The sequence below is a fragment of the Typopeltis vanoorti genome, chromosome 3 (assembly GCF_054136105.1).
Source record: "Typopeltis vanoorti isolate ZY-2024b chromosome 3, IOZ_Tvanoo_1.0, whole genome shotgun sequence".
NCBI classification, from domain to species: domain Eukaryota; kingdom Metazoa; phylum Arthropoda; class Arachnida; order Uropygi; family Thelyphonidae; genus Typopeltis; species Typopeltis vanoorti.
Window position 1 is genome coordinate 104,598,913 of NC_143551.1, and position 26,740 is coordinate 104,625,652.

Here is a 26,740-nt window from a genome sequence, read left to right on the forward strand (position 1 = left end):
GAGAAATATATCGATTCATGGATATGCGAAGAGAAAAAAGAGAGAGAGAGGGAAAGAAAGAGACAGAGAGAAACGAGTGGTACTACGCACCATAAACCAAAGCACTGTGCTGTCGTCGGTGAGATGAAAAGAAGTAACGTTTCAGGCCCTCCGTGAAAAGAGTGGGTTCAACCACATGCGTTCAATGATGCATTAAATGGCTTTTGCAAAAGCTTCTGTCGGTAACTTTTGCTTCTAACTTTACAAATGTTTTCTCACCTGCGAATCCATTCTCAACCGATAGGCAATTGCAACAACTGGGTGAAGGCATGAACTGCCTTTGTTAAGAATACTTGGGTATTTTTGCAGCACGTTTAACTCTCTCTCTCTCTCTCTCTCTTTCTCTCTCTCTCTCTCTCTCTCTCTCTCTCTCTCTCTCTTTCTCTTTCTCTCTCTCTCTCTCTCTCTCTCTCTCTCTCTCTCTCTCTCTCTTATGTTTTCACACATGAAAATACAATTTGTATTCATTTGTTATTCAGAATATCCACGCATAAGATTTTTGAAACAGAACATAAAAATAATTATTGAAGTATTGAAATATCAGTCAGTGATTAGCGTTTAGGAAGCATGCTTTTAAATTACAAACGGGTGACATTTAAGAAACGTTATCCGGAGTATTAAAAACTCAATTCACTTATCATGTCATAATGCATTCCGTAACATTCATCAATGAAGCATCCTTAAAGAATTTTTGCATGTTTTCAAACGGTTCTTTACGAAATGCCACTTTTCCACCCCTTTGTAGACCTGATGAAAAACTCGAAATAAAAGATAAAAAAATCAAAGTTTATTTATAGGTCACCTGGTTATGGGGTTATTCTGTCAATACCACAATTTTGACATTTTATTCTTTCATCAGAAAAAAAAAAATTCAATGATCTGTCTTCCAGATGTCCGGGAAAATAGAACTACTTCTGTCTTCAACTACTGTCTTACCGACTGGTTTCCTCACTGTGACTTTCCTACAGATATTTTAATGGGCACTGTTCAACAGAAATGGCATCTGTTGTGATCCCATTCTGCTGGACATTTTACAATAACAAGGGCAGAAGCTGCCCAGTAGCCTTCTACAGCTGAACAACTAACTCACCGGACCTTGCACTCTACAAATCACCAAACGTTCATAATACGATCTCCAACAATCCTTCTGATCTCCAAGTTATTCTTCAATTCTGCTTTATTTCTCATAAGAAACAACTCTCTTCTTAGTCTTGCTTTCTGACAACACCAAATTTTGAAACAAGACGAGATTTCTCTTCTTTGGATCACTCTAACCTCTAACCCAAGAAATCTTTCTCTTGGCATAAACATATTGCATATTCACTGCTTGAAAAGAAGTCAAGAGACACCCCATATGGGCAAGATTCATCGTGCCATGTAACGAGTCATGTGTTTGTAGGCGGTATAAACTGGAGGAAGAATATGATACTTCCAAGTCAGCGCAACTGTGTTCGGGTGAAATCTCTGGGAGAAAGGAACTAACGGAGTTCGAATGAGGCGCGTTGTGATAGGATGCCATGTTGCAAGCCCTATCTGTTCGGCAAACTGGTGACAAATTGAGCCGTCCCGGGTCAACAGTCAGTGATAACCATACTGAAATGGAAACGCAGGGAGTCAACTGCAAGTGCTACCTGCAGTGAACGACTCACCACACTCACCGAACGTGACCGTAGGGTGCTCTGAAGGATAATATCTAAAAACCGCCATTCGTCGGACGACATGTCGAATGCAGTTCCTTGCATCGACTGGAACACGAGTCTGCACAAAAAACATTCAAAACCGACGCTCACAACATGGGTTTCCATGGTAGAACTGTAAATATGCAATCCTCACATTACCCAAACCAACATGCAGTGTCGTCTTCAGTGGTGCAAAGAACATGTACAGCGGGACATAGAAGTTTAGAAAGCTGTGTTGTGAAGCGACGAATCACGCTATACTCTCTACCGAGTAGATGGACAGGTGTGGTTGCGTACTCTGGAAACGTCTGTTTCTAGAGTGAGCAATCCTAACTATGAAATTGGGAAGTGATGTATGGTTCTATTTTTCCTGGTTTTTGCCTCGTACCTCTGTTTGTGGTGCCACGAGCATTGAACTCCGAGAGGTATCTGAACATTCTGAACAATGCTTCCTATTTTGTGAGTTTATGAAAAACTGACCATTGTCTCTTTCAGCAAAACAATGCATCGTGTCATAATGTCACCACACTTGACTGGCCTCCACAGAGCCCTAATCTCAATCTTTATTATAAGTCTCGTTATAATAACGAGACTTATAATGCATTTCCAGCTTTCGGTCAAAAAATAGCATCTTGCCGCTCTTTTACTTGAAGGTATTACTTTACCTCTGAAGAACTCTGTGAACAACTGTGATTTGCATAAAGATTTATAACTGCACACAATAACTCGGCTCCTACCAAATTCCTGTGGTTCTTTCGTACAGATTCCTGCCATTTGAATTTTCTACAAATATGCCATTTCTGATGAGCACTGTTCATCAGAAATGGCATCAATAATTTCCCCACTCGCTTCTAAATTTATTAAAATGCATGCAGTCTATTTAATACCCCGCCATAATCAACTCAATTCACTGAACAAATATTTTTTCATTCATTTCATTCCTTCCTTTTGTTGCTGTAACAAATAATAATTATTATTTTATTAATTGATTTTTAAGGCTGGACGTGCAGAAAGGTGGGAAGAAAGAAGAAATTTGTTAACATTGAAGACCTGGCGATTATAAAATCTCTCTTGAATTGGATTACCATGAAATTAAAAATACACTATTAATAAAATATTAAGTATTATTTTATTAACCATTTGTGGATGGAAGAATTTTTTAATACTTTTTTTTAAATTTTATTTAATCATTTATTTTTCTATAATCCCGAAACCCTGTTCTACAGACCAGACAGAGATTATTATTATTTATTTATTTTTTTCAAGTCACTTTGTAGTCTCACACGGAGCGATGAAATTCGTCCCCTACCTAGAGACATTCACAAACATTGACGTGACGGGCGGAATTCGAACCAGCTGCCTGTTGGTTGGAAAGCGAGTACATTAAGTACTCGGTCAACCAGGTAACAATAAATAAATAAATAAATAAACATTAAAATAGAGTTCATCAAACATTTTTGGCAATGCCCACTATCTCGATTGCTTTCCTGATATTTTCAGGGGTTTAGTCGAGCCAGGGCGACGCCCTGGTACTTTTTTAAAACTATCAAAATTTTTAAATTCATTATAATAAATTATAATAATGAGACTTATAATGCATTTCCAGCTTTTGGTCAAAAAATAGCAGCTTGCCGCTCTTGTCATTTTCGTTTCAGAAAACAAGGCAATGACCTGCGTCTATGTTCAGTTTCGAAGTTTCAAAACCAAAGAAAACTGACAATATTGCACCCCCACCCAATGCTACATCGCAGTTGGTCGTTTGTCATCCCTAACAAGTTCAATGGACCTGACAAGTTAAAACGTGTAGTGTGATCTGTGAAACTGTGTTCTCGCTATAGTTTGCTATACGGTGTTGGAGAAAGTATTTCAAGAAGAAAAGTGTAATAGTGCATCAACAATATGAAGAGAACCAATGAAAACAAAGGAACCAATTACTTCTCAACACTTAAAAAGAATGAAAATTCTAGTACGAGTTCGGAATACGATGCAAAATTTCTGCCGAAAATTAAGAACAATGAGTGCGAGCGTGTTCCTTCTTCGACGCTTTCAGAAACACCAGAAATGCAAGGCAATTTGTACAATGTTGCGAGTGTATCTTCAGCTATCACAGGACATCAAGAACATGCGGGTAATGCGATTGACACTAATTCTATAAATGTAGAATACCCGGCAGTATGGTCAGAGCAACGGTGGCTTGAACGCACGGGCAAACATAAGTGGCTCGTAGCAAAGAATGGATATTTAGGTTGTAGTGATTGTTCATCAGTAGGGTACTTAGGACTTCACAAAACTCAGGGGTTATCTCTTAGTAACGAATAGGTGAATTACACAATTACATTTAACGGTACAGAAAAAACTCAGCAATTGAAATCCCTAAGAACTAAAATTTCTAATAATAATAATAATAATAATAATAATAATAATAATGCCGCACTTCCTACTACACCCCTGGATATCCTGGCATTAATACCGTTTCACTATCCAAGGTGAAGTAGGTGGTGGCATTGTTTTAGTCACAACTTTGTGGAAATAGATAGGCAACACCTTTTATCATTCGCAGCAGTTAAGTTCATTGCACTTCTGGGACGCGTCAGAGGAAGGCTGTGTTCCTAATCGTAACCAGAATTTATTTTAATTTACTCGTGTGTGCGTGCGTTGCTTAAGCGCGCGCGAATTCTGCTGTGAATTTTGAGTTGTGAGATATAAAATCCCGTGAAGGGATTTTTTTTCAGGAAGAAAACCCGATTTACATACATGGAGAATAATCTAATTCCGAAATCGGTTTAAAACAGAAATTCTTAGAGAAAATTCCCCTGATCTAGTACTGGAATCATTGTAGAATTGGTCGGATTGTTGGCTGACCGGTTAGCGTATCCGCTCTTCTACCAATAGCATGCGGGTTCGAATCTCGCTGTGGCCATGGATGTTTATGACTGTCTTTAGGTGGGAGACGAATTTTGTCATCGCGTGTGGGACAACCGTCCCATTTTATTGGAGATCTGAAGCGGTTTGAAAAAGTTTCATGTTTGGTTTCTAGAGCAGTGTTTCCGGTCTCTGTAAAAATAAAATAAAAATACAGAAAAAAATCCTTAGCCCACCCATGGTTCACAAATAAATCTTTCGTGGGGATTCACACACAAAAAAAAAAAAAAAAAAAAAAAAAAAAATCGAAAACCAGACCTTTTTTCTTCTCAGACCTAACCCATAGAAATTCTACGAAGCTGTAAGCATGCAATGATTTCTATTTAAACAGAAATATTTCGTAGACCCCCCCCCCCCAATAAAAAAATAAATAACTAAATAATAATAGTAAATTGGCTTTAAATATTTTAAAGAAAAGCTCAGTTTTGTGTTATGAAATCTAGTTTTCATGAGATGAATTATATATATATAAAACAAACGAATATTCGGCATTTAAAAAAAAAAAAAAAACTTCGTTTATAACATTTACTAAGGTCATATTGAGATCGTTAGAATGAATTTGCTTTATTTACTGAAACGACTAAACTTTTACAAGAAGAAATTATGATATTGAATAATAAGAAGAAATTATGATATTGAATAATAAGAAGAAATTCTCTAACTGCCCTGACACACCTTGCCCTTTCCAAACAGTTGTTTTGCTTTGCTCCCAACGGCCTGACTGATAATGCACGTAGGCGTGAAAAGTCAGGGCACCACCTGGCGCTAATCCGTCTCTTGTATAGAAACCTGTACACAGAAGACCAGCCTATACGGCGCATATAACATGTTAAGGATTAGTGGGGTGTTCTGCAGGTTCCAACGATGCCCTTTCACCCAACCTCGACTTGATAAAGGCGCGGTAAATAAAAAAGATTGCATTCACAGATGGAATTCAGAATATCAATGGAAAGTGAGAGGTGAAGCAAAGAAGAAAGAAAGAAAGAGAGAGAGAGGTTTGCCGTGAACTATGTGTGGTGTATGTCAAGAGAAAAGAAAAGGATTTATATCTGTATAATACTGCACTATATATCCTGTTGGCATAGGGTGTTGTTTGCCTTGTTTTAAATAATGTGTACCTTTGTGGAGAAATATATTAGAGTTTAACAAATAATAATGGAAATACTCTAAACGAACGCAGAAATTATGTTTAAATGTTTTATTTTCTTAAGTTATAATGATACCATTGCAGATAATAAAATCAGTTTACCTCCCTCCCCCTTTTTTTTTATCTGATTCAGTAAAATTTTCAAGACAGATCTTTCTTTCCACAAAAGAAAACCGACAATTAATTGTACATGGCTGTTGCCTTTGCAATAATTACCAAGAACAATAGGGTGGATGTAAATAACTAAATTGGTTAAACAAATTGGCAAAGAACAAAGCATCTGAAGATTTGTTCTCAGATGGGAAGAGAAGAATAAAAAAAAGTAGTTTCAGAGCTTAAAAAAATCCAAAGAGAAAGAACTTTTCGATGAATGTTTTTCATGGTCTTTTGGCTGATTTGAAGCAGAGCAAACACAAGGGAGCTGAGACTGTAAAATCTTATTATTTGGTTTAATTCATTTACCCAAATTCTTTTTGGCCGAGTAAACAGCCTTTCCTTTCTTCACTGTTCAGTCTTCAATCTAGAGGAAGTGGTCTCAATCTAACTGTGTTATGGAGGTTTGTCAATATCTTTAAGTGATGTATGTCATCGCTTCTGTATGAGATCGTTACTCCGCTTATTGTAAACTGGATTGAAAGATCTAAAGAAGGGTTTATTTAACCCTTAGTCGAGCTATAGTGCTACTGTAACTTTAGGTTTACAGTAGTAGTGGGATTCACATAAATCGGAATATTTTTGAAAATAGCTTTGAATACTTTCATTTCATTTAAGTAGGTATGACTTTTCTTTCACAACAGAAACTCTTCATGACTAAAATGATTTAACTCAGAAATTCTTTCACTGAGATCGTATTTCTCACATGAAAAGTTTTTGAAGAAACACAAAACGGAAAGAAATCAATTCAAAAATGAACAGCGAGCATAAATATTCTACATCTAAGTATATAGATAGGGTGTATAGTAAGCGAGTTATGATAGAAAAATGATAAAGAGAATTAAATGAGAGCATAGTTTTAATTGTACATTAGAAATCGATACAGTTAAATTACCAATTAACACAATAAATTCTTGAAATAAATTCTTGATGTTATCAAGAGAGCTCGTGATAACATCTTTATACCTCTCAATAAGTTTCCTACCACATTAGCATTTATATCGATCAGTAACTTTTTCATGTTCTGAAATTATTATTATTTTTTTTTTCATTGTTGACGCGTTCCATAAAAAATGATGGCGATCATAAAACAGTAAAGGACATCTTATTAGTTTATATCAATTCTAAATACGAATCAACTTTTGAAACTGGGGTTAATACACAAAGAACTGGAAACGCACGTATAATATACATACACCAATTGCGAAGGTCCTATGCACGGAGTCGCTCTCTCTCTCTCTTTTGACCACTCATAATTTTTATGACAGTTCCACTCATCATAGCCTGCAAACATATAGTACATTAATACATAATACGTTTAACCAGCCTATTCACAGGACTAAAGCTGCAATATAAGATTTACACAGGGTAGCATTGTCAAAAACAAAACAATGCGAACAAACAGGAAAAAACAGTGTCGTGAGAGGGCTATGCGTTGAATAATTCATGATCCTCTTCTTAAAGATCAAACATTTCAATATTTCAAGCCACTTGAAGTGTACAATAAACAGGACGATAGCCTCAGACCGACGATGAAAATCAACAACTACCGAAAGTCATTCACAAACATCCATACCCAACTGAAATTTATTATAACTATTATTACGTGACACCTCCAAGGAGTCCAAAGACTCATCACCGGAGAGTACTCTACCCTACTCCACTGCACGCGCGCGCGCCCGCGCCCGCGCTCACACACACACACACACACCGTATTCAGTACTTAAATTTTTCAACCACACGCAACGACACAAACCATTGACACAAAACGCCATCTACCACCCACCAACCAACAATAGTATTTTTTTGGCTGGTAATTGGGTGTATGTGTCTCCGTAGCTCAGTCGGTATAGACGAAGCCCTTTGGTCGAAAAGATGTGGGTTCGATTCCCGTCCAAGACATGAAGAGCCTTTATCTGGTCTCTTTCGACTAAAGGTGAGTTAGCCGGTCTCATACGGATATAGGGTTTTTCACCCGGAAACTCTGGTTTTTCGTCCCCCCCCCCTCCAGAACAGCAAACCGGCTTAGTGAACACACGCATCTACAGACATAGGACGCACACCGGGAGGCATAGGGCCAACTACCTTATCCTCGAGACGGTCGCTGTTGTAAAGTCCACATCTAAGAACCTTAATGATTCGTGAAAAGCTTAAGACAAGACAATTGTGTGTGGGTTCCCATGGCTGATTTGCCTGTGTGCTGAATGAAAATCATAGTTTCCAGGAGAAGAAACCATGCTACCTCGGCATGGTTTCTGAAACCATGCTACCTCATATCGAGGTAGCATGGTTTCAGAAACCGATCAGAAACTCACCTTCAACTGGGAAGAAGAGAGGGAAAAAAAAAAAAAAAAAAAAAAAAAAAACATATGTAAAGATTCCTCTCGCGACGACAAGACAGCTTAAATTTTTAGGGAAACATTTTAAATATTTAAAATGTTTCCCTAAAATTCCAGCAATGCAGTAACAGCCACTATTAAAAACACTAGCAAAAATTATCTTAACCAAAGAGTCACTTTTAAATTGCAGCGGACCCTATATTTACTCAGTATTTTAATGAGATTTTTCTGAAGAGATATTACTTATTTCTTTTAATCTATGTATATAAATCGACAACTATAGTCAAAATTAATGGAACGTTGTTACCCCCCCCCCCCCCAATTCTCACCAAACTCCTAAACTGTGAAGCTTCGTTGTGTGACAGTTGCATTTTTGACTGGGTGTATACCAAAAACTGAACTGTTTTTGGAATGAGAGATAGAGAGAGAGAGAGAGAGACCGAAAAAACTTAGCAACTATAATAAAAAAAAAAATCTAGAAAATCTTTCTGGCATTCCTGTCCCAGAGCCTTACAACTACATAGCAAATATCATTCGAATCACACGAAGATGCGAGTTTCTATCCAGAGATAGAGAAATCCAATATTTGGTTACTAATGTAACAAATTTTGTGACAGTTTGTGCATTTGTCGTATCTTATATTTTAAAGTGCATATTTGGAAGAATCATATTTTTGGTAAATCCAAAGTACATGTTTTGAATTTACCATGAAACATCAAGCATCACGTATAAATACATAGACTTCCTATGTGCTTCCAGACGACATCTTAACGAATAAATATGTATGTCCTTGGCGCTTATATCAGAATTTAAACAACTTTTCTGGAATATATGATAAACAAGGTCAAAGGGTGTAAATCACGCGGTGGCACGAGTACGGACATACGAGACAAAAAACTGATCTGATAAGCAATACAGGAAGACAGATTTCGTACAGAAACTGAGGAGTGCAGACGGCTTTTTTCCTGTTTCTGTTCAAATGGCAACTTTAATTGAAATATGTAGTGGTCTTCCATTGAATCCTTTACCTCCTCTGAAACCAAGGGATGACAATATTCCTCATGCTCCGATCAGAAAGCCATCGCTTACTACAGAATTAAAGAAAGTGAGTATCTACAGCAGAATTCAATAATTGGATATGTGGATTTATTTTATTCAGTTAATCCTGTTAATTAACGATACAGTAAAAGTCCATTGAAATGCATTTTTAATTTATCATTTTCTTCTTATTTCGTATATTTTAATTTCTTTCTTACATTTATAAGGAGATTTAATTGCACTATCATGCATTGCCTTGTGACGCAACTAATGAGCTAGCAATAACTAACTGTTAATCGTTGCGTATATCAACATTGTGCAATAAACCGCTAACTAAAAATGATTGAACAGTTTACTTAATTGCAATGTTAACAGAGATTTTGGAGTTCTGGTAAAGATCTCATCTCTTAAGCGCTTCATTAAGCCCATAACTAGCTCTCACCCCTAAATCTCCAGTCTTGTGAGATTTCGAGGCATAAACAGTACCGTCGACAGGGTGTAGCATAGAGACAGTCTGCCTCACGTGGGCCAATTATTACGGCAACAAGATATTTTATCACATCTGATGTAGATACAATAGATTTATTTGAAAAATTAAAAATTCTCTCAAAAATAATACAAGAGAAAAGTGGTCCTCACCAAATTTTATCATATATATATATATATATATATATATATATATACTAGGTATATATATATATATATACCTAGTATATATATATACTAGGTATATATATATATATATATATATATATATATATAGGAAGGAGTGTCCTAGGTTCGATTCTCGTCGGTGACGTGAGGAGCTGAAGGATCCTCAGCCATAGCCAAGCTAACCGGCTTGGACAGTAGGGTTTTTTCCTCTAGTTTATTCTGGGGTTTTTCATCCTGCAAAGCAAGCAAACTGGCCTTGAGAACTCAACACTATAGGACATAGGATACACCGAGGCGTAGCGCTGACCACCTTATCCTGTGAACGGCTTGAGGTCCGATGATTATCAAGCCCTCGACACCGCAAGGTAAAAGAGGGTAAAAAGGAAGATGAGATGAGATTATATAACCAAAATCTTGCGGAAATTTATCCCAACGTAACTACCACCCCTAAGGATATTGTTAACCATTCCTGTTAGCGTAGCAAGTGCGGAGAGAAATTTTTCCACGCACGCTTAAACAGATTAAAAATTATTTGCGAACAGCAGTGACCCAAAAAGATTGGTTGGTCTAGCAACTATATCGACAGAGGGGGACATAGCTTATAATTTAAATTTAGAAGAGCTTATAAACAGTTTTATTGTGCGATATCCCCGTAGAGCAAACATTTAATTAATATTATTATGTAATCGTTTTGCATTAATGTTTCTCTTGTAATAAAAACAAAATAGCAATTGGAGATTTTCTTATATTATTGTCTTATAAGCCATCAGGGGCGATATTTAATTGTTTGCCACAACGGCAACGACCCTGGGCATAAATATTCCCTGGCGTCAGGCAGGATTACCCAACTTGATTTCCTGTGAAATTTCATATATGGGAGGAGGTTTCTATGTAGTATTGTTGCTGTATGAACCTAACATCCTATTTCTGTAACAATATCCTGTTCCGTCCTCGCAAGAAATTAAGTTTTGGTTTCATTACAGACGCAAAAATATTAAAAATTATTATGAAAAAATATTTTTGCATAAAATTTTTTTGTATATAAAATTTAAATAATTTTATGCAAAAAGTTTTCATATATTATATTTTATATTGTTTCAGTAATGTTTATTTTTTGACACATAAGGCATCATTATCTTTCATTTGTACATTATAAACATCAATATCTGTTTATAATCAAAATCAGAAATGATGAAAAACTATTTCATAAACATTCTAGCTACTAGAGCTGACATCAGTCTTTGTTAATTTTCTTTAATGAATTAATCTTATAATTTTCTATTTCGAGCAATATCACACTAATTAAGTTTACTTTTTAAAGTTTTCACATAATATTTGAAAGTTTTCTAATTCTTTCCAGTCAATTGAATTTCTTCTATAGCGTCTTCTGGTAAAAATTTGATGCCTTACAACAACGTTTGTGCAAATTCTAAAACAATGCTCCACTGAATACTTGAAAAGGTGAATATTATTTTATCTTATAAATTCCTGAGCTAAGTGTTATCAAAGATAAGGGAGGAAATAAGATCTCTGTGAGGAAAAAAAAAAAATAGAGGATGTAGTTTCGTAGCATCGTGTAAGGCAGGGCTGTCCAAAGCACTGCCCGCAGGCCGCATGCGGCCCGCCTATGGGTTTTGATTTTCACGAGCGAAAAAATAAAATCATAATTTGAATCGAATACGTATTAGATATTTTAATGCTATCACTAATCGATAATCTCGATGTTGATAATTTTATTTGGTGTTTTTACATCACTATACGTGTTTTTCAAATATTAGATGTGTCAAAGAAGCGTTCTGACACTGTTTTGTTCCAACGCGCATGCGCCGAACGCTCACGGGGAAATTGAGCGCACGATTAGTGCGCAGTTAGTGTTCTTCGTTTGTTCAGCTTTCGAGGTTGTGTCGCTGCTGTTCACCAAATTACTACATATACATTGTGATGCGGCCCCTCGGATATTTTTTTTCTAATGCGGCCCTCGGATTACCAAAGGTTGGATAGCCCTGGTGTAAGGTATCCTTGCTCCTGTTGAAGAATAGTGTGGAGTCAGTACCATTGGAGGCCCGTACATAAGCACTGCGACACTGCAGCACCCCCAAGGAAAAAATGAAAAAATTAAATTTTGTTTGTGTTTATAAATAATAACAATGCTTACAACATTATATAAATGCAATGCAACATGTTTAAGGTTACAGCTTATGTTTTGACATTAACTGAGTAGTTAATAATTGGAATTGTTCGATTAACGCATTAGATTGCGAAACAAATGCACTGCGATCTAACGCCGATATTCGTTTGCTCTTGTCATTGCACGTTACGCCATTCCCAACTGTAACTTCTCAAACGGCAGTGTATTTTTAGTATGCTTATGCACCTTATTTCTGTGAGTATGAACGTTTATTATTGGTACGTGTGCATGGTGAACTTTTTTTTGTAAATCTTATTTTATTTTGTTAAAATAACATATAATTATTTATTTATTATAAGTACAAGGCTGAATTATGACGAGTGTCACTGTTGAAAATATGAAAAGAATTATATTTTTTCAATTATTGTTACACAAAACAAATGCACTGAGATCTAACGCCGCTATTCATTTGCGCTCTTGTCATTGCTATTGATACGAAACTTTTATTATTGGTGTTTGTTCGTGGTGAGGATGAAATATTTTTAATAAAGCAATTTTTAATATGTAAATTTATTTATTAATAAATTCGTTACTGATTAGGGAAAAAAAGTTTTTTGTATATGCAGCAGCAGCACCCCACCCCACATACACACTTAAAATTTTCACCGCCGCCACTGGTGTAGAAGATCGTAAGCTTGGGATGGTTGAATAGTTCAATTTAGGATTAAACTAAATTGATAGAGAACTTTTTAAAACTTCTGTTTAAAAGATATCTGAGCAATCATATATACAAATATTTTTATATTAGGCCAAATAATATTCATTTAGTCCTACAATTAAGCGTATTTGAAAATAACTGAGTTACATTTAATTAAAAAAAAAAAAAAAGAACTTCAAATACTGAATCAATTTTATTTCAAATGGTTTGGTTTGAAAAATAGTTTTAAGTTTTAGTGATTAGTTTATAATTATATTTATAATTTTAGATATAAAATTATATAAATATATTATTATTATTATTATTATTATTATTATTATTAGAGACCTCCAAGGAGTCAGGGATTCACATATCAATAATATAATTAGCTTAAATTATATATAAATAATATAATTCGTTTTTAGAATTTAAGAAATCTAAATTTAAAGAAAAATTAAAGGTGCCTGCATATTCTAGACATAATGCACGAATCGAGTTGCAGGGGGGGGGGGGGGCAATTACATTCCAGTCACTGATCAGCTGAACGTTATACACTTTTTCTACCGATGCCACAGTTAGTGAATTTTTATTACAGGTAAGTAGCTCTCTCTCTCTCTCTCTCTCTCTCTCTCTCTCTCTCTCTCTCTGTTTTTAGAAGAAATTCTGGTTTTAAATCTGCGAATCAGAAAAAATCCACTGTAGAACATTTGTGGGAGAGAAACTAATAGTAGTTAGAATTAAGATCGTTGCTTTTTTTTTGTCAAGTATTCCTCAGAAATTCACTTAACTGCAATGAAATGAAAAGTGGAGAGCGATTACAAGCCGATTTCCAAAAATAATTATGTGTAAAACAAATAATCACTCCTATTTGCTCTGGGAAATAGGAGTCGCTATCTGTTTTATACAAAAAATGTTACCAAATTGATTTATTTGGAAAAATTTTGCTTAAGCAGAATATCTCTATGATGTACAAAGTGCAAGGAAGATTATGTACTTTTTTTATACTTTTATTTGTAGTCTAGATTTGATTTTTTCCTGCAGTGAGAAGATATAAAATATATTAAAACAGCAAATGCGAAAGAAATTTATTACACTAATATTTATGCAGTACTTTTTAGTCTCACACTGTCTAGATTTTGAGGATCCTGCATTCTGAGCATTTCTGTTTATGACAAAAGTTTCAATTTATTTCCTCTGTGTATTCACATCTAGTAATTCACGATCAGTAACAAAAATAATCAGGAAATTTGGCAATTTGAGCACCCTGTCTGTGATGTGCTCATTACCGTCGACACGGTGTAGCATAGAGGCAGCCTGCCTCACGGCCCGGCTTAATAAGGGCGCTCGTTCAGCCATATTGCGGTAGGCGCCGTCGCCAAGCTAACAATTATTGTTAGCGTAGCAAGCGCGAAAAGAAGTTTTTTCAAGCTTAAACTGATTAAAAATTATTTGCAAACAGCAATGACTCAAGAAAGATTGGTTGGTCTAGGTCTCATTAATTTTGCATTAGTGTTTCTCTTGTAATAGAAACAAAATAGCAATTAGAGATTTTCTTATATTTTTGTCTTATAATCCATAGGGGCGATATGTAATTGTTTGCCTCAGGGCGCGATGTAATATGGCGACGGCCCTGGGTGTGCTAGACGAAAAGCGATGAGAATACGGCCATTTCATTCATCAGCTCTTTTCTAATTCAGTTTTCGTGATATGGATGTATAGAATATGTTTAAAGCCAACTTTTCTGAGACTCTGGGTTAAAAATCTGAAATTCTATTGGAAGTAAATTGTGCCAAAGCTCGACCATCTCATGATTTTGCTGAAAACAGAAACGTAGAAAAAGTTATTTAATTCAATAACTTTTAATGACTTCGTGTATTTCTACACCAAGAAAGTTTTCGTCCTAAATAATTATTATTTTTTTCTACGCATGAAACAGTTACTGACTTTTTTTTTTATTACTTTTTAAAGGAGGTTTATAGTTTATTACTGGTGATGAAGGCCTCTCTTCAACGAGAGTGATTGATGATACATCTCACAGCTTTATGAATGTAGCGAATGTAATGGAATTTCACGATGGTAAAAGTTTTATCTGTTATTTTGGAATGACAAACACGATTTTGGACTGAACGGATTCTATCGTTTGTTAGTTGATGCTATGAATATTGCTGGCGAAGGAAAATACCTTTTAACAAATTAATATCTTTATTTGTGCCAAAAAAAAAAAAGCGGAGAGAGATGGTTATATTTAATAGAACCATTGACAACATTTGAGATTTTATTGTGGAAATTAGATATATCAATGATACCAGTAATGTCACCGTTATCGGCTTTAATAATAATAAGAAGAAGAAGAAAGCCTATGAATCCAATACCTTGGTGTTTAATGCTAGTTTTTACTATGTTCTGTCATCCCTTTTTGCCCATTGCCAAGTGCTCAACTCTTGCAAAATCTTTCCACATTACTCTTTTATATCGTCCAGGTCTTCCTCTTTTGTTTATGGTATTCTTCTTCGGAATATCAGTTTTGATATTTCTGCTGTTATCCACCTGCAGATATGTTCCAAAAAGCTGAGTCATCTAATAATTTTCTGCATTAGTTTCTCTTTCTAATTTACTATTCTACAAAGTTCTTCTTCTTTACTTTTTTTTTTCATTTATCTAATTCGCAGAACCTTTCTACAGCGCATTCCTTCGAATGGCAATAATCGCTACACAGAATCTTTGACCATTACCCATGTCTCGCATCCATAGATAGCGCTCGTGACTGTATGTTTCTAGTACTCTCATTTTTTTATCAAGGCTCATTGCTTTACTTTCCATATCTTATCCATTGCCTGTATGTATACTTCGCTTTGCTATCAGAGATCTTATCTCCTTTTTTACAGTTAAATGGTGCGTCATGTTGCTTATAAGGTATGGGAAACTCTAATCTCTTCCAGTTCATCTCCACTAACCTTTATTCTCATCTTCATCCTCTTCTCTCAGAATATCATAGTTTTAGTTTTTTTTAATGTTCATTATCAATCCATATCTCTTTCCTTCTTCACTAAATTCAGTACAATTCTTTCTAGTTCTTTTAATTCAGAAAAATTATGTGGTCTGCATATGTGAAATTATTGATAAGTCTTATACCTAAAACTAAAATTCACATTATATTTTTTATAACATCCATTGTTCTTTCTCAAAGCATTTTAAAGATGATCAGGGATATTGTGCACCTTGTCTTGTGCTTCTGATTATCAGGAACCATCTTCCTGTTTTTAAACAATTTTTCATATACGAGGGTGGTCTGAAAAGTTCTCGGCCTCGACCATAGATGGCAAGCTGTCTGAAGCAAAACTGCTATCTGTATCCTTGAAATGGATAAAATTGAGTATTGTGCGGTTATAAAATTCTTTGTAAAAGAAGGTTTAACGCCAAAAGAAATTCATTAAGTTCATAAAAGTTTATGGGCACTCTTCACCTTCATTTTCGACAATTAAGAAATTGGCTACCGACTTTAAACGTGGCCTTACCAGCCTTGAAGATGATCAACATGAAGGACGTCCAAAAAAGTGCAACAACACCAGAAATCATTGATCAAGTGCACGATATGGTAATTGATTACCGGCGAGTCAAAGTGCGTGAAATTGCGAGACTATAGGCATTTCAAAAGAACGTGTAGGATATATTTCGCATCAAGAATTGCAAATGAAAAAGCTTTGCGCAAGATGGGTGCCGCGCTTGCTGAGACCAGCTCAAAAACGCACTCGCATGAAAATCTCGGAAGTGCTTGGAGCGTTTTAACAAGAATAAAACTGATTTTGTGCGTCGATTTATTACTATGGATGAGACTTGGATTCACCATTACACACCAGAAGACTCCAAACAGCAGTCAAAACAGTGGACAGAAGCCGGTTGTTCAGCGCCAAAGAAGACAAAGTAGGTTCCATCAGCAAGAAAGGTCATGGAATCGGTGTTTTGGGATGGTAAAGGCATTTTGTTTATTAATTATCTTGAAAAGGGTAAAACAATAACCGGGGAATATTATTCCGTTCTTTTAACCAGACTGGACGAAAATATTCGTGAGACAAGACCCGGTTTGCAGAAGAAAAAAATCATCTTTCATCAGGACAATGCACCTGCCTACAAAAATGGTTCGACAATGGGAAAATTAAGGGATCTGCACTATGAATTGTTGGAACATCCACCGTATCCCCCAGATTTGGCTCCCTCTGACTTCTATCTCTTCCCAAAACTAAAACTCTTCCTCGCTGGTCAGCGTTTTTCTTCGAATCAAGAGGTGATTGCAGCTGTAGAGAGGTATTTTGCAGATCTTATTGAGAACCATTGCAGGCAGGGTCGCGCCAACCGGAGGATGCAAAGGGTGCACCGCACCCGGGCGACAACATTGATAGGGCGACAAGAAACAAATATCAAATATTTATTTTATGAAGCTAATATCTGATTTGGATTATACAATGCAGTATAATCATTAATAGTAATATATTCATTTCTTGGTATATCCTAAATCGTAAAATTTAACTAATATAATATTAGTTAAATAATAATATAATATTAGGGGTCGCCGATAAAAGTTTGCACCCGGGCGGCAAATACTTTTGGCACCTTCCTGACTGCAGGGACGGGATAATGGCGCTGGAGCATCGCTGGAATAAATGTATTAGTCTTAAGGGAGATTATGTTGAAAAATAAAAATAATTTTGAAATTATAAATTCGTTTTTTCATTGTTAGGCCGAGAACATTTCAGTCCATCCTCGTATATCAGGTTCCTGTCTCCTCCGTAGCATAAGAGTACAGCCCATGCCAGTTCTGATCGCTGTAGAATGCTTTAAGTCAATAAAGCAAGCATGTTTCTTGTTGATGTTTTTAATTTATATTTTTACGTAGAAACATAGTTACGTTTTAAACTAAAACATAGTAACGTTTTAGTTTTTCCAAACTTAATCTTAACACCAATATTTGATGAACAGTACTCTTGTGCCTTCTGAATCCTGCTTGCTCATCTTGTAGATTTTCTTCCATTAGTTTCCTTATTCTTTCTGTTAATATCATCATAAGTACTTTTCCCACATGACTCATTTGGGCAATTGCTATAAATTTCTGCTCCATTTTTATTTTATTTTTTTTCGTGAATGATTATTAAAAATTGATCTTTTCTATTCTTTTGATGTTTTCCCTTCATCTCATGCAATATTACACAGTTGATGTAATTCATTTATAATCACCTCTCTGCAATGCTTCAGGACCTCCGGTGATATAATCATTTTTGAAACTTTTATGGTTCTTCATACGCTTTATTATCTTTACAAATTCTTCCGCAGTATATAAATCCGTCTTTCCATCTATACTTAGTGGGAGTAGTTAAATTTCCTGCTGAATTGCTCAATTAATGTTTTTGACCTTCATATCTCCATGTATCTTATATAACGCTGAGGAGTCAAGTTTTCGCCTGCAAGTGTTGCAAGTCTGGCTGACCCTGCACGTAGTGCAAGTCCAAGGCAACTCGTGGTAAAGGTAGAATAAGCTCTGATCACTATTCTTAATATTTACCCTTAATGCAAAGCACATCTCCTGGAGGAGATGTATGATGTTATGTATTAAAGGCAAGGGGGGCCACTACCCAGACCGGTTTCGACCTTTATTGAGGTCTCATCAGTGAGAGCCAGGCTGGAAATACCAAGATTTTAGTAATACAGAACTTATAATTTTACCAACACAAGTTACCATAAGGTGCTTTGACCTTATTAAATAAAAATCTCAGGATGAGAAATAGATGTAGAAAGTTTTTTACCTTGGGTAAACCTGGTTTTTTTTTTTTTTTGCACCATTTCCCAAGTAAGCAAACAGACAAGTCAGTCAAGTTTGCGCCTGCAAGTGTTGCAAGTCTAGCTGACCCTGCACGTAGTGCAAGTGTAAATATTAAGAATAGTGATCAGAGCTTAATCTACCTTTACCACGAGTTGCCTTCGACTTGCACTACGTGCAGGGTCAGCTAGACTTGCAACACTTGCAGGCGCAAACTTGACTGACTTGTCTGTTTGCTTACTTGGGAAATGGAGTAAAAAAAAAAAAAAAACAGGTTTATATTTAAAATAACTTGATATCTTTAACATATATTATACCCAAGGTAAAAAACATTCTACATATATATATCCTATTTCTTTCTCTTCTATATCTATCAAGACATTGACCTTTTTTTTTTTTCATTTATGGCTCTCTTCTTTGGGAACAATTTCGTGTTGATATTTCTACTCGCATTCTCTCGTTCTATATTCATCATATTTATCGATATCCTCGCACTGCTCCTGTAATCATTTTGCCACTCTTTCTAACTGCCTTGTTTATTGCAGCGCATTTCCATTTCGCTCTATACCTTTCTTCCACTTCCAGGAAACCTGTCTCCAAATCTTTAATGCTTTTTTTTTTATTGGATTAGCTTCAATGTTTCTTGTAAAACACCCACTTCTTTGGCTACTCGGTCTCTGGGATTTTTCTTCGATTGCGCACTTGATTGTGTACACCACTTTGTTGTTTCTGTCTTGAAGTTATTTTCGGAAATGGACTTCATTTTGTATTCGAACTTTCCTGCATACTTTCCCGCGATTTCATCGCTCAGTGTCCTTTTATTTCTTTGACTTTGAAACTACTCCTTTTATTTTCAATTGAATTTCAGCTTGATATTGACAATCACTAAGCTATGATTCGATTCCATATCTGCTCCTTGAAATGTTCAACGCTGTTGGAATGATATGGTCCATCCCTTGTTTATGAGTGGCATCGCATGTTCTTCGTTCTTCCATCAGGTGATCAACAACAGTGTCTGCAATCTTTTTTTTTTTGATGAAATTTGGTATTGCAAATTACTATGTTGTACTTCATGAAAAACTCAAACACTCCATTCCTTCTTCAGTATTTTATGAACTGGGTAAATTGACCTAGGCCATTGTAATATTAAATGGTCTTCTTGCTCCATATCTTGCCATTGTCATTCTTTCGTTTCATAGCTCGTACCATAATAACGCTTCGCTTTCTCTTTTAGTAAGAAGAAATCCAACTCCTGCTTCATATTTGTACTATTTTCCCAGACCAGATGATTCATCTACCTTTCATCTCCGGCGCATGTCCGCTAATCCAGCGATGTCCCCCCACAAAGAAATCTAGTTTTCCAGGACCCCGTAAAGTACGGACATTCCACGTTTCCACTGATACTATGCCTTTTGCTAGTTTTAATCTTATTGTATTCTGACATTTGGATCGTTTCCCGATCACTCATTTCGCTGACCTTGTTCATCCGGGCGACGTCCCACCTAGTATGCTGTACTATTTCTTTCTACTATCATGTTGCATTAAATTTTAATTGTGTTTGATTTTTACAATCAGCCGATCTTCAGTAATCTGACTAACATTAATGGTGCATTCAGCTGCTCCTAACATGCCAAGCAGACACTATTTGCAGGCGCCCACTATGGATCACATGCCCGGAGAGGGGGGGGGGAAGTATTTCATTACCCCTACCACTCGTTTGAGAGGCGTTTTTCCTATCTTCCACTCAGGGAGCTTGTCCTCTACGTATTAATAATAATAATATTAAGGAGACAAAATTTTAATGGTTTATATAAGTTGAAGGATGGCACGTCTTGGACGGGAATCGAACCCAAGTCTTTCCGACTAAAGGGCTTTGTCTATACCGATGAAGCTACGGAGGCTCAGCGAATAAAGTAAAGAAACAATAATAGAAATAAATAAATTGATTTTTATAGGGATCTATAAAAAGGCAGAGAACCTGATACAAACCCACTATCAAATTTAGATGAAATATATACTAAACCACCAATCTTCAAATCAGCAAATAATGAACAGAACACATAAATAAGCAGATAATTCCATAAGGTGATACTGATATTCTAACTACTGAAAAAATTGCATAGCAATGGCATAAATCAATGATAGGCAATCAGTTTACTATTGCACTGTACAGAATTTTATATCCATTATTTTAAACAGAGGCGCAAGATCTTGTATTCGTATGAACCAAGAAGAGAAAAGACAAAGAATTGTTTATTGCTCTGTTGGCATTCATAATCAGAAATAAAAATGTAAATTTGAAAAAAAAAAACAAAAAAACTTTCATTAACAGTGAGTCCTATGAATTCTAAATTAAACTCACACACACACACACACACACACACACACACATACATACATACATACATACATACATACATATATATATATATATATATGTATGTATGATTGTTGTGATACATTTTAAAATGTATCACAACAACTGAGTAAAAGCCGATTATCACATAATACATATATAAAATCTGATTCTGAACATCGGATAAGATATACATAGCTCATTGTTCAGCTTTTCTAATGTCTATCGTAACCTAGTTCACCGCTTGTTTAGGTCTTTAATGTATGTTGACCGAAGACCTTGATTTCTGCTGCAATGTGTTGGACATTATATTATTTCAGCGGCTTCTTTGAATTTACGCACATGGCTCTTGAATTCAGTATATATGGCATTCTTGTGAGTTGCTAAAGTACCTGACGTTTGACATGCTAGTAAAGATTTATGTTCCCCGTTTTTCCACATCATTAATATGTTCGTTCATGCGAATCTCTCCCGAACGTCCCGTCAGATGCTGCACTCGCAGAAAATTATATATACTCTCGGTCTTTTGAGAAGTAAATGAAGATGTTTTGGTGACCTCTGCATCATGAAAACTTTTGTCATTGGCGAGAAAGTGACCTTTAAGTTATATTGCTTTAGCAGATCAACAATCTTATTAACGACGTGTTTTTTCATTTTTTTTTATAAAGGTAAGATAAAGAAATGCTCTCCATTAACTGCATGTTCTTCTTGTATATATGCGGAAACATGTATGTGATGACATTTATAAGATTGCTATTAATAGTGTTAAGATTGTAATCATTCTTTAGGAATGTTTTCCTCAGAATATGCAAATTAAAAAAAGTGCTGCGAGCTTACGCTTGGAACATAAAGAAATTGCCAATGGAAATGTATTATTTAATTTTAATTTTAGAACGTTACTGGATTACAAGCAGTATCGAATGATAACGCAGACAGCAGCCTCCCAAACATTTCTTCAATCACACATAAAAAGTGTAGATAAAGACTGGGTAACCAAAGAAACAAACTCACTGATTGACAAGCGCAATAAAATAAAACGCAAAGTAAAAACCCAAGATTCTCTTCAATATTAAAATGAACTAAAGCAATTAAACACAGAGGTATATGATGCTCTTTCAAAAGATAAAGGAGTCTACATCCAGAACGTCTGTCAAGAGCTAGAAAACTGTCAAAAATTGCACAAAAGAAGAGAAACTTACAAAATGGCGAAGTCCCTTGCACAGCCAGCAGAAAGAAAACCCAGAGTATTGAGAATCAGGAAAAAAGATGGAACCTCGTTTGAAAACAAGACCGAAAAACTCCATTCATTCATGCACTTTTTCAATTGAAGTTGAGTTAGCCGATTTCATACGGAGGTAGTAGAATTTTTTCCGCCGGAAACTCGGTATTTCATCCCGCATACAAACAAATCGGCCCATCAGAACCCACCCAATTTACAGACAAAAAAAATACTAGTTGTGATTGTGGTAGATGGCGTTGATGTAGATGATTAGTAGTAGAAGTTCGGTGTAGTGGTGGAAATGAAGGGTTGTACAGTAGGTGTCGATGACTCTTCGGACTCCTTGGAGATGTCACGAATAATAATAATTAACGAAGGGTTTTACGTGAAGCAAGTTGAAGACAGTTTTAATTCAAAAAGTAAATGTTTTATGCAGACAACTGCAAATACAGCCTTCATATCTCCATTTGGCTCATTGCAACTACGATTATTATTATTATTCACCTATTACCTACTACTCTACCACCATCAAAACACAACACCATCTACTGCCCACTACCACCAATACTTTTTTTTTTTTTTTTTTTGTAAATTGTGTGTGTTCTCATGGGCGATTTGTATGTATGTGGGATGAAAAACCCGACTTTCCAGGTAACAGGGTTTTTTTTTACCTCCATATGAGATCGGCTAACTCACCATCAATTGTAAAAGCCCATATAAGGATCTCTCTCGTTAATACGAGATTCGAACCCAGATCTTCTGTAATCGCAATTGCTTTGTCCAGTTGTTCCATTTGTGCGCTAAGGAGTTTTTTTTTTTTTTTCCCCTTTCCCGGTGACTTAAAAGAGGTTTGATGTTAATAAAATTTGATGACATTGGGACGAACTAAAGTGATAGTTTTCCTTGGCAGTTTCGAGGTTATATTTTAGAATGGTAAATGTAAAGGTAAAGCCTCAGGTCTTGATCATGTTAAGAGTGAAGAAAGCCAACAAGGTGGACCAATTATTTTCAAAGCCTTGGCTGCTAGATTCACGTGGTACTTCAAAGAAAGAACGATTCCAGAGGAATGGTTCTTTCTTTCTTCCTCAAAAACCATACTTCTATTCAAAAAAGGGAACAAGGAAGACATAGAAAACTATCGTCCAATCTGTCTATCGTCAAAAAAACGATCGTCCAATAGAGTAATACTGAACAGAATCCAAAAACACTCTTGAAGACAACTCCAGTAGAGAGCAGGCAGGATTCAGAAGAGGCTTCTCCACAATAAATCATATCCAGGTCATTTCACAACTAACAGAAAAATGCAGAGAATACCAAATCTCTCTATGTTTCCTCTTTATTGATTTTAAAAAATGCTTTACTAGAAATAAATGTGGACCCCACTTACATCCACATCATAAAAGAAATCAACAAAAATCAGACTACACAAATAACCCTATTTGATCAACCTATAAATATAGATATAAAGAGAGGGGGTTCGCCAAGGCGATGTGATCTCCCCAAATCTATTTACCAGCACTTTAGAATATATTCTGAAAAAAAAAAAAAAAATAGACGTAAAATGAGGAATAAGCATAGATGGTGAAAAACTACAAATCCTTATGTTTGCCGATGATCTAGTACTGGTATCCCACAACCCAAAAGACCTAGAAGAAATGGGTGAAAAAATATACACAAACAGCAGTAAGATAGGCTTATAAATGAATCTAGAAAAAACAAAATGGATCAAAAACATCTACACAAGTGACAGTCACCTATGTATCAATAACATTCCTATAGAACAAGTTGACTCCTACAATTAAGACAAACAATAAAAATGAATAACGATTTATCTGAAGAACTAGCAAAAAGAAAGAAAGCTGCATGGCTATCATTCAACAGACTAAAAGAAACACTTACTGATCCAAATCTTGACATCTCTGCGAAGGCAAAACTATTTAATAGTGACATTCTTTCATCACTCACATATGACTCAGAAACATGGAACACGATAAGAAAAGAAGAGACTCTCAGAATAACCCAGCGTGCAATGGAACGTAGGATTTTTAACATAAGCAAAATGGAACATGTTAGAAACACGGAACTGAGAAAGAGATCAGGCATAAAAGATGTGGTAACTGCAATATATGAAAGCAAGATGAGATGGGCCGGTCACATAGCCAGACTCAGGGATAACAGATGGACATATGGAATACTCAACTGGCAATCAAGAATAAAGAGAAAACCAAGAACACCACCTACGAAATGGGAAGATCTACTAGTGAAATCTATGTGTATAACATGGAAGAGAGAGAGGCTCAAGATCGAGATCGTTAGAGGCATCTTTGTGACCAACACTCATGGAGAAATCCTGAGTGAAACACAGGTCCATCAAGGTAATCAATATATATATATATATATTACAAACATTTATTTGCATATATCTATTTAATTTACAAAAGATGGATATTTACGCCATTTAATTAACAAGTTTAATTAACAAGAAAAACGGGTTTTTCGTCCTGTAAACTCAAGAAAATCGACCGTAGAACCCACATTATTTCAGACATTAAAAAAAATATATTGTGTTAGGGTTAGTGACCGCGAGATGGCGGCACATTTGAGCCGTCTCTCTTCACTGCGTACCGTTTAATTAGTGATAGCCTTGGGCCATCTGTCTCTGATTGGGTACCAGTGGAGATTGAACTGCCCACTCAGTCTCCAAAAGTTAGATAGGGCTAAATGGCCTCGCCTACTCCCATATACGGGAATAAAAAGGCGTTAGCTGATTTTTTTATTTTTTTTATTTAAATAACAAGGATTGGAATTTTTTCGGAATACTAGATTTCTTCATTATACCACGCTTTGTGACCAGTTTCTTACTGGATGCATCACAAGATTACAAATTTTTGTAATTAACGGCACCACACTATATATTGAGATGGCAGAAGAACTGATAACAACATTTAATTTCTGAATACAAGAACGAGTCATACAGCATGCGCATATCACGTGTCTCGGTCGCAGCTTTGTGTAGTACAGTAGGAGGGAACACTATTAGAGTTCAGAGACATGAGTAAAGATACATAATTAATTAATAAAAAATTATAAACAGTTAACAGAAGTCACTTCCCAAAACTTAGAGATAGGCATACAATCTGTCTGATTAAGATTAGGACCGTGACATAGGGCTTCACACGATTCGAAAAATAGACTGTCAAATTTGAACGTAACATAGTGTAGCATCTTGGTATGGTTCCAGTGGACTCTATGTTTAGTGTTGGTGGCATGAGAAGAAAAACTTGAACCTTCAGTTTCCAAAATTGTTATTATGATCTTGATGTTCTTGGATTCTAATAGTAGCAGAACGGTCAGTCTCCAAAGTAGCAAAGATGACAAGAACATGGTATTTGATAAACACCAAGCAAGTATTATCATGTCATCTTTCTTACTGCTTATTAAAGGTATATTATCACCTCTTTGCTTGCTGGTGTTTGTCAGGTTTATCTGAAGGTTCAGACCTTGCTTCTCATGCCATTGACACTAGACATAGAGTTCACTGGAACTATACCAAGATGCTACATACAAGAACGAGTCATACAGCATGCGCGCATATATATATATATATATATATATATATACAGGGTGTTCGGGATAAATTTGACATATTTATAATTAATTATATTTTTCCGTAAGTTACATGTATTAACACACACTTCTCTTCATTTAAAAGTTTGGACCCTTCTTCATTCATATACAAGATGTCAGAAAGGATGGATAGCTGGAACCCACCTGAATCATGGAAGAGAATAACTTGTATCATGATGATTCGTGCCCGCCATCAAAATAAGGATATTACGACTGCTGCCCAATGCTCCCTGAATACAGTAAAAACAATCAGGCATGAACTAGAGACTTGCAATGGTGACTACGAGGATGTAGCAAGAAGAAAGATCCCTAGCAGACGATCTGATTGCGTTCGTACAGCAGAATTCCTCGCAAATCTGCAGGAACAGGTGTTGAAGAACCCTGGCATTGGAATTCGGGCTTTGTTCGTGGAGTTGCTAACTGTAGTCAAGCCCTGGATAACAAGGGTAGCCAATGGTAGGCCGTATGTATGGCAGCAGGATTCGGCCCCTTGCCACACCTCTGGGAAAAGTCAAAAATGGTTGTCTGAAAATTTCTACGACTTCACCAGTCCAAATGTTTGGCCTCCAAACTCCCCAGACCTTAACCCCATGGATTATTTTGTATGGGGCGCAGTTGAAAAAGACACCAATCGCACTTCCAGTAATACAAAAGCCCAGTTAATGGATAAAATTAAAACAGTTTTTGCGGCCCTTCCCAGGGAGACTGTAGCATCAGCTTGTTCGAGGTTCCGAAGCAGAATTGAAGCTGTGATCGATGCTAATGGTGGTTATTTTGAGTAAATCTTGTTGATAGTATTGTAATTAACTCTGCCTGTAATGTTTTTTTGTCAATTCATTAAATTTAATAGATACAAAGAAGATTTTCTTTTTCCTTACGAAACTGTCAAATTTATCCCGAACACCCTGTATATATACAGGGTGTTCGGGATAA

General features: G+C 35.9%; 1 protein-coding gene across 1 annotated transcript in view; it reads left to right on the plus strand.

The window, feature by feature from the left end:
* The first annotated feature begins 9,208 nt into the window (after nucleotides 1–9,208).
* The window catches only part of LOC150108438 (urocanate hydratase-like), a 286,428-nt gene continuing 268,896 nt past the window's right edge, over nucleotides 9,209–26,740 (plus strand). The window contains exon 1 of the mRNA XM_090415848.1: nucleotides 9,209–9,384. Coding sequence (XP_090271974.1) covers nucleotides 9,259–9,384 — 126 coding nt within the window. The 5' untranslated portion in view covers nucleotides 9,209–9,258. The remainder of the gene's footprint in view (nucleotides 9,385–26,740) is intronic.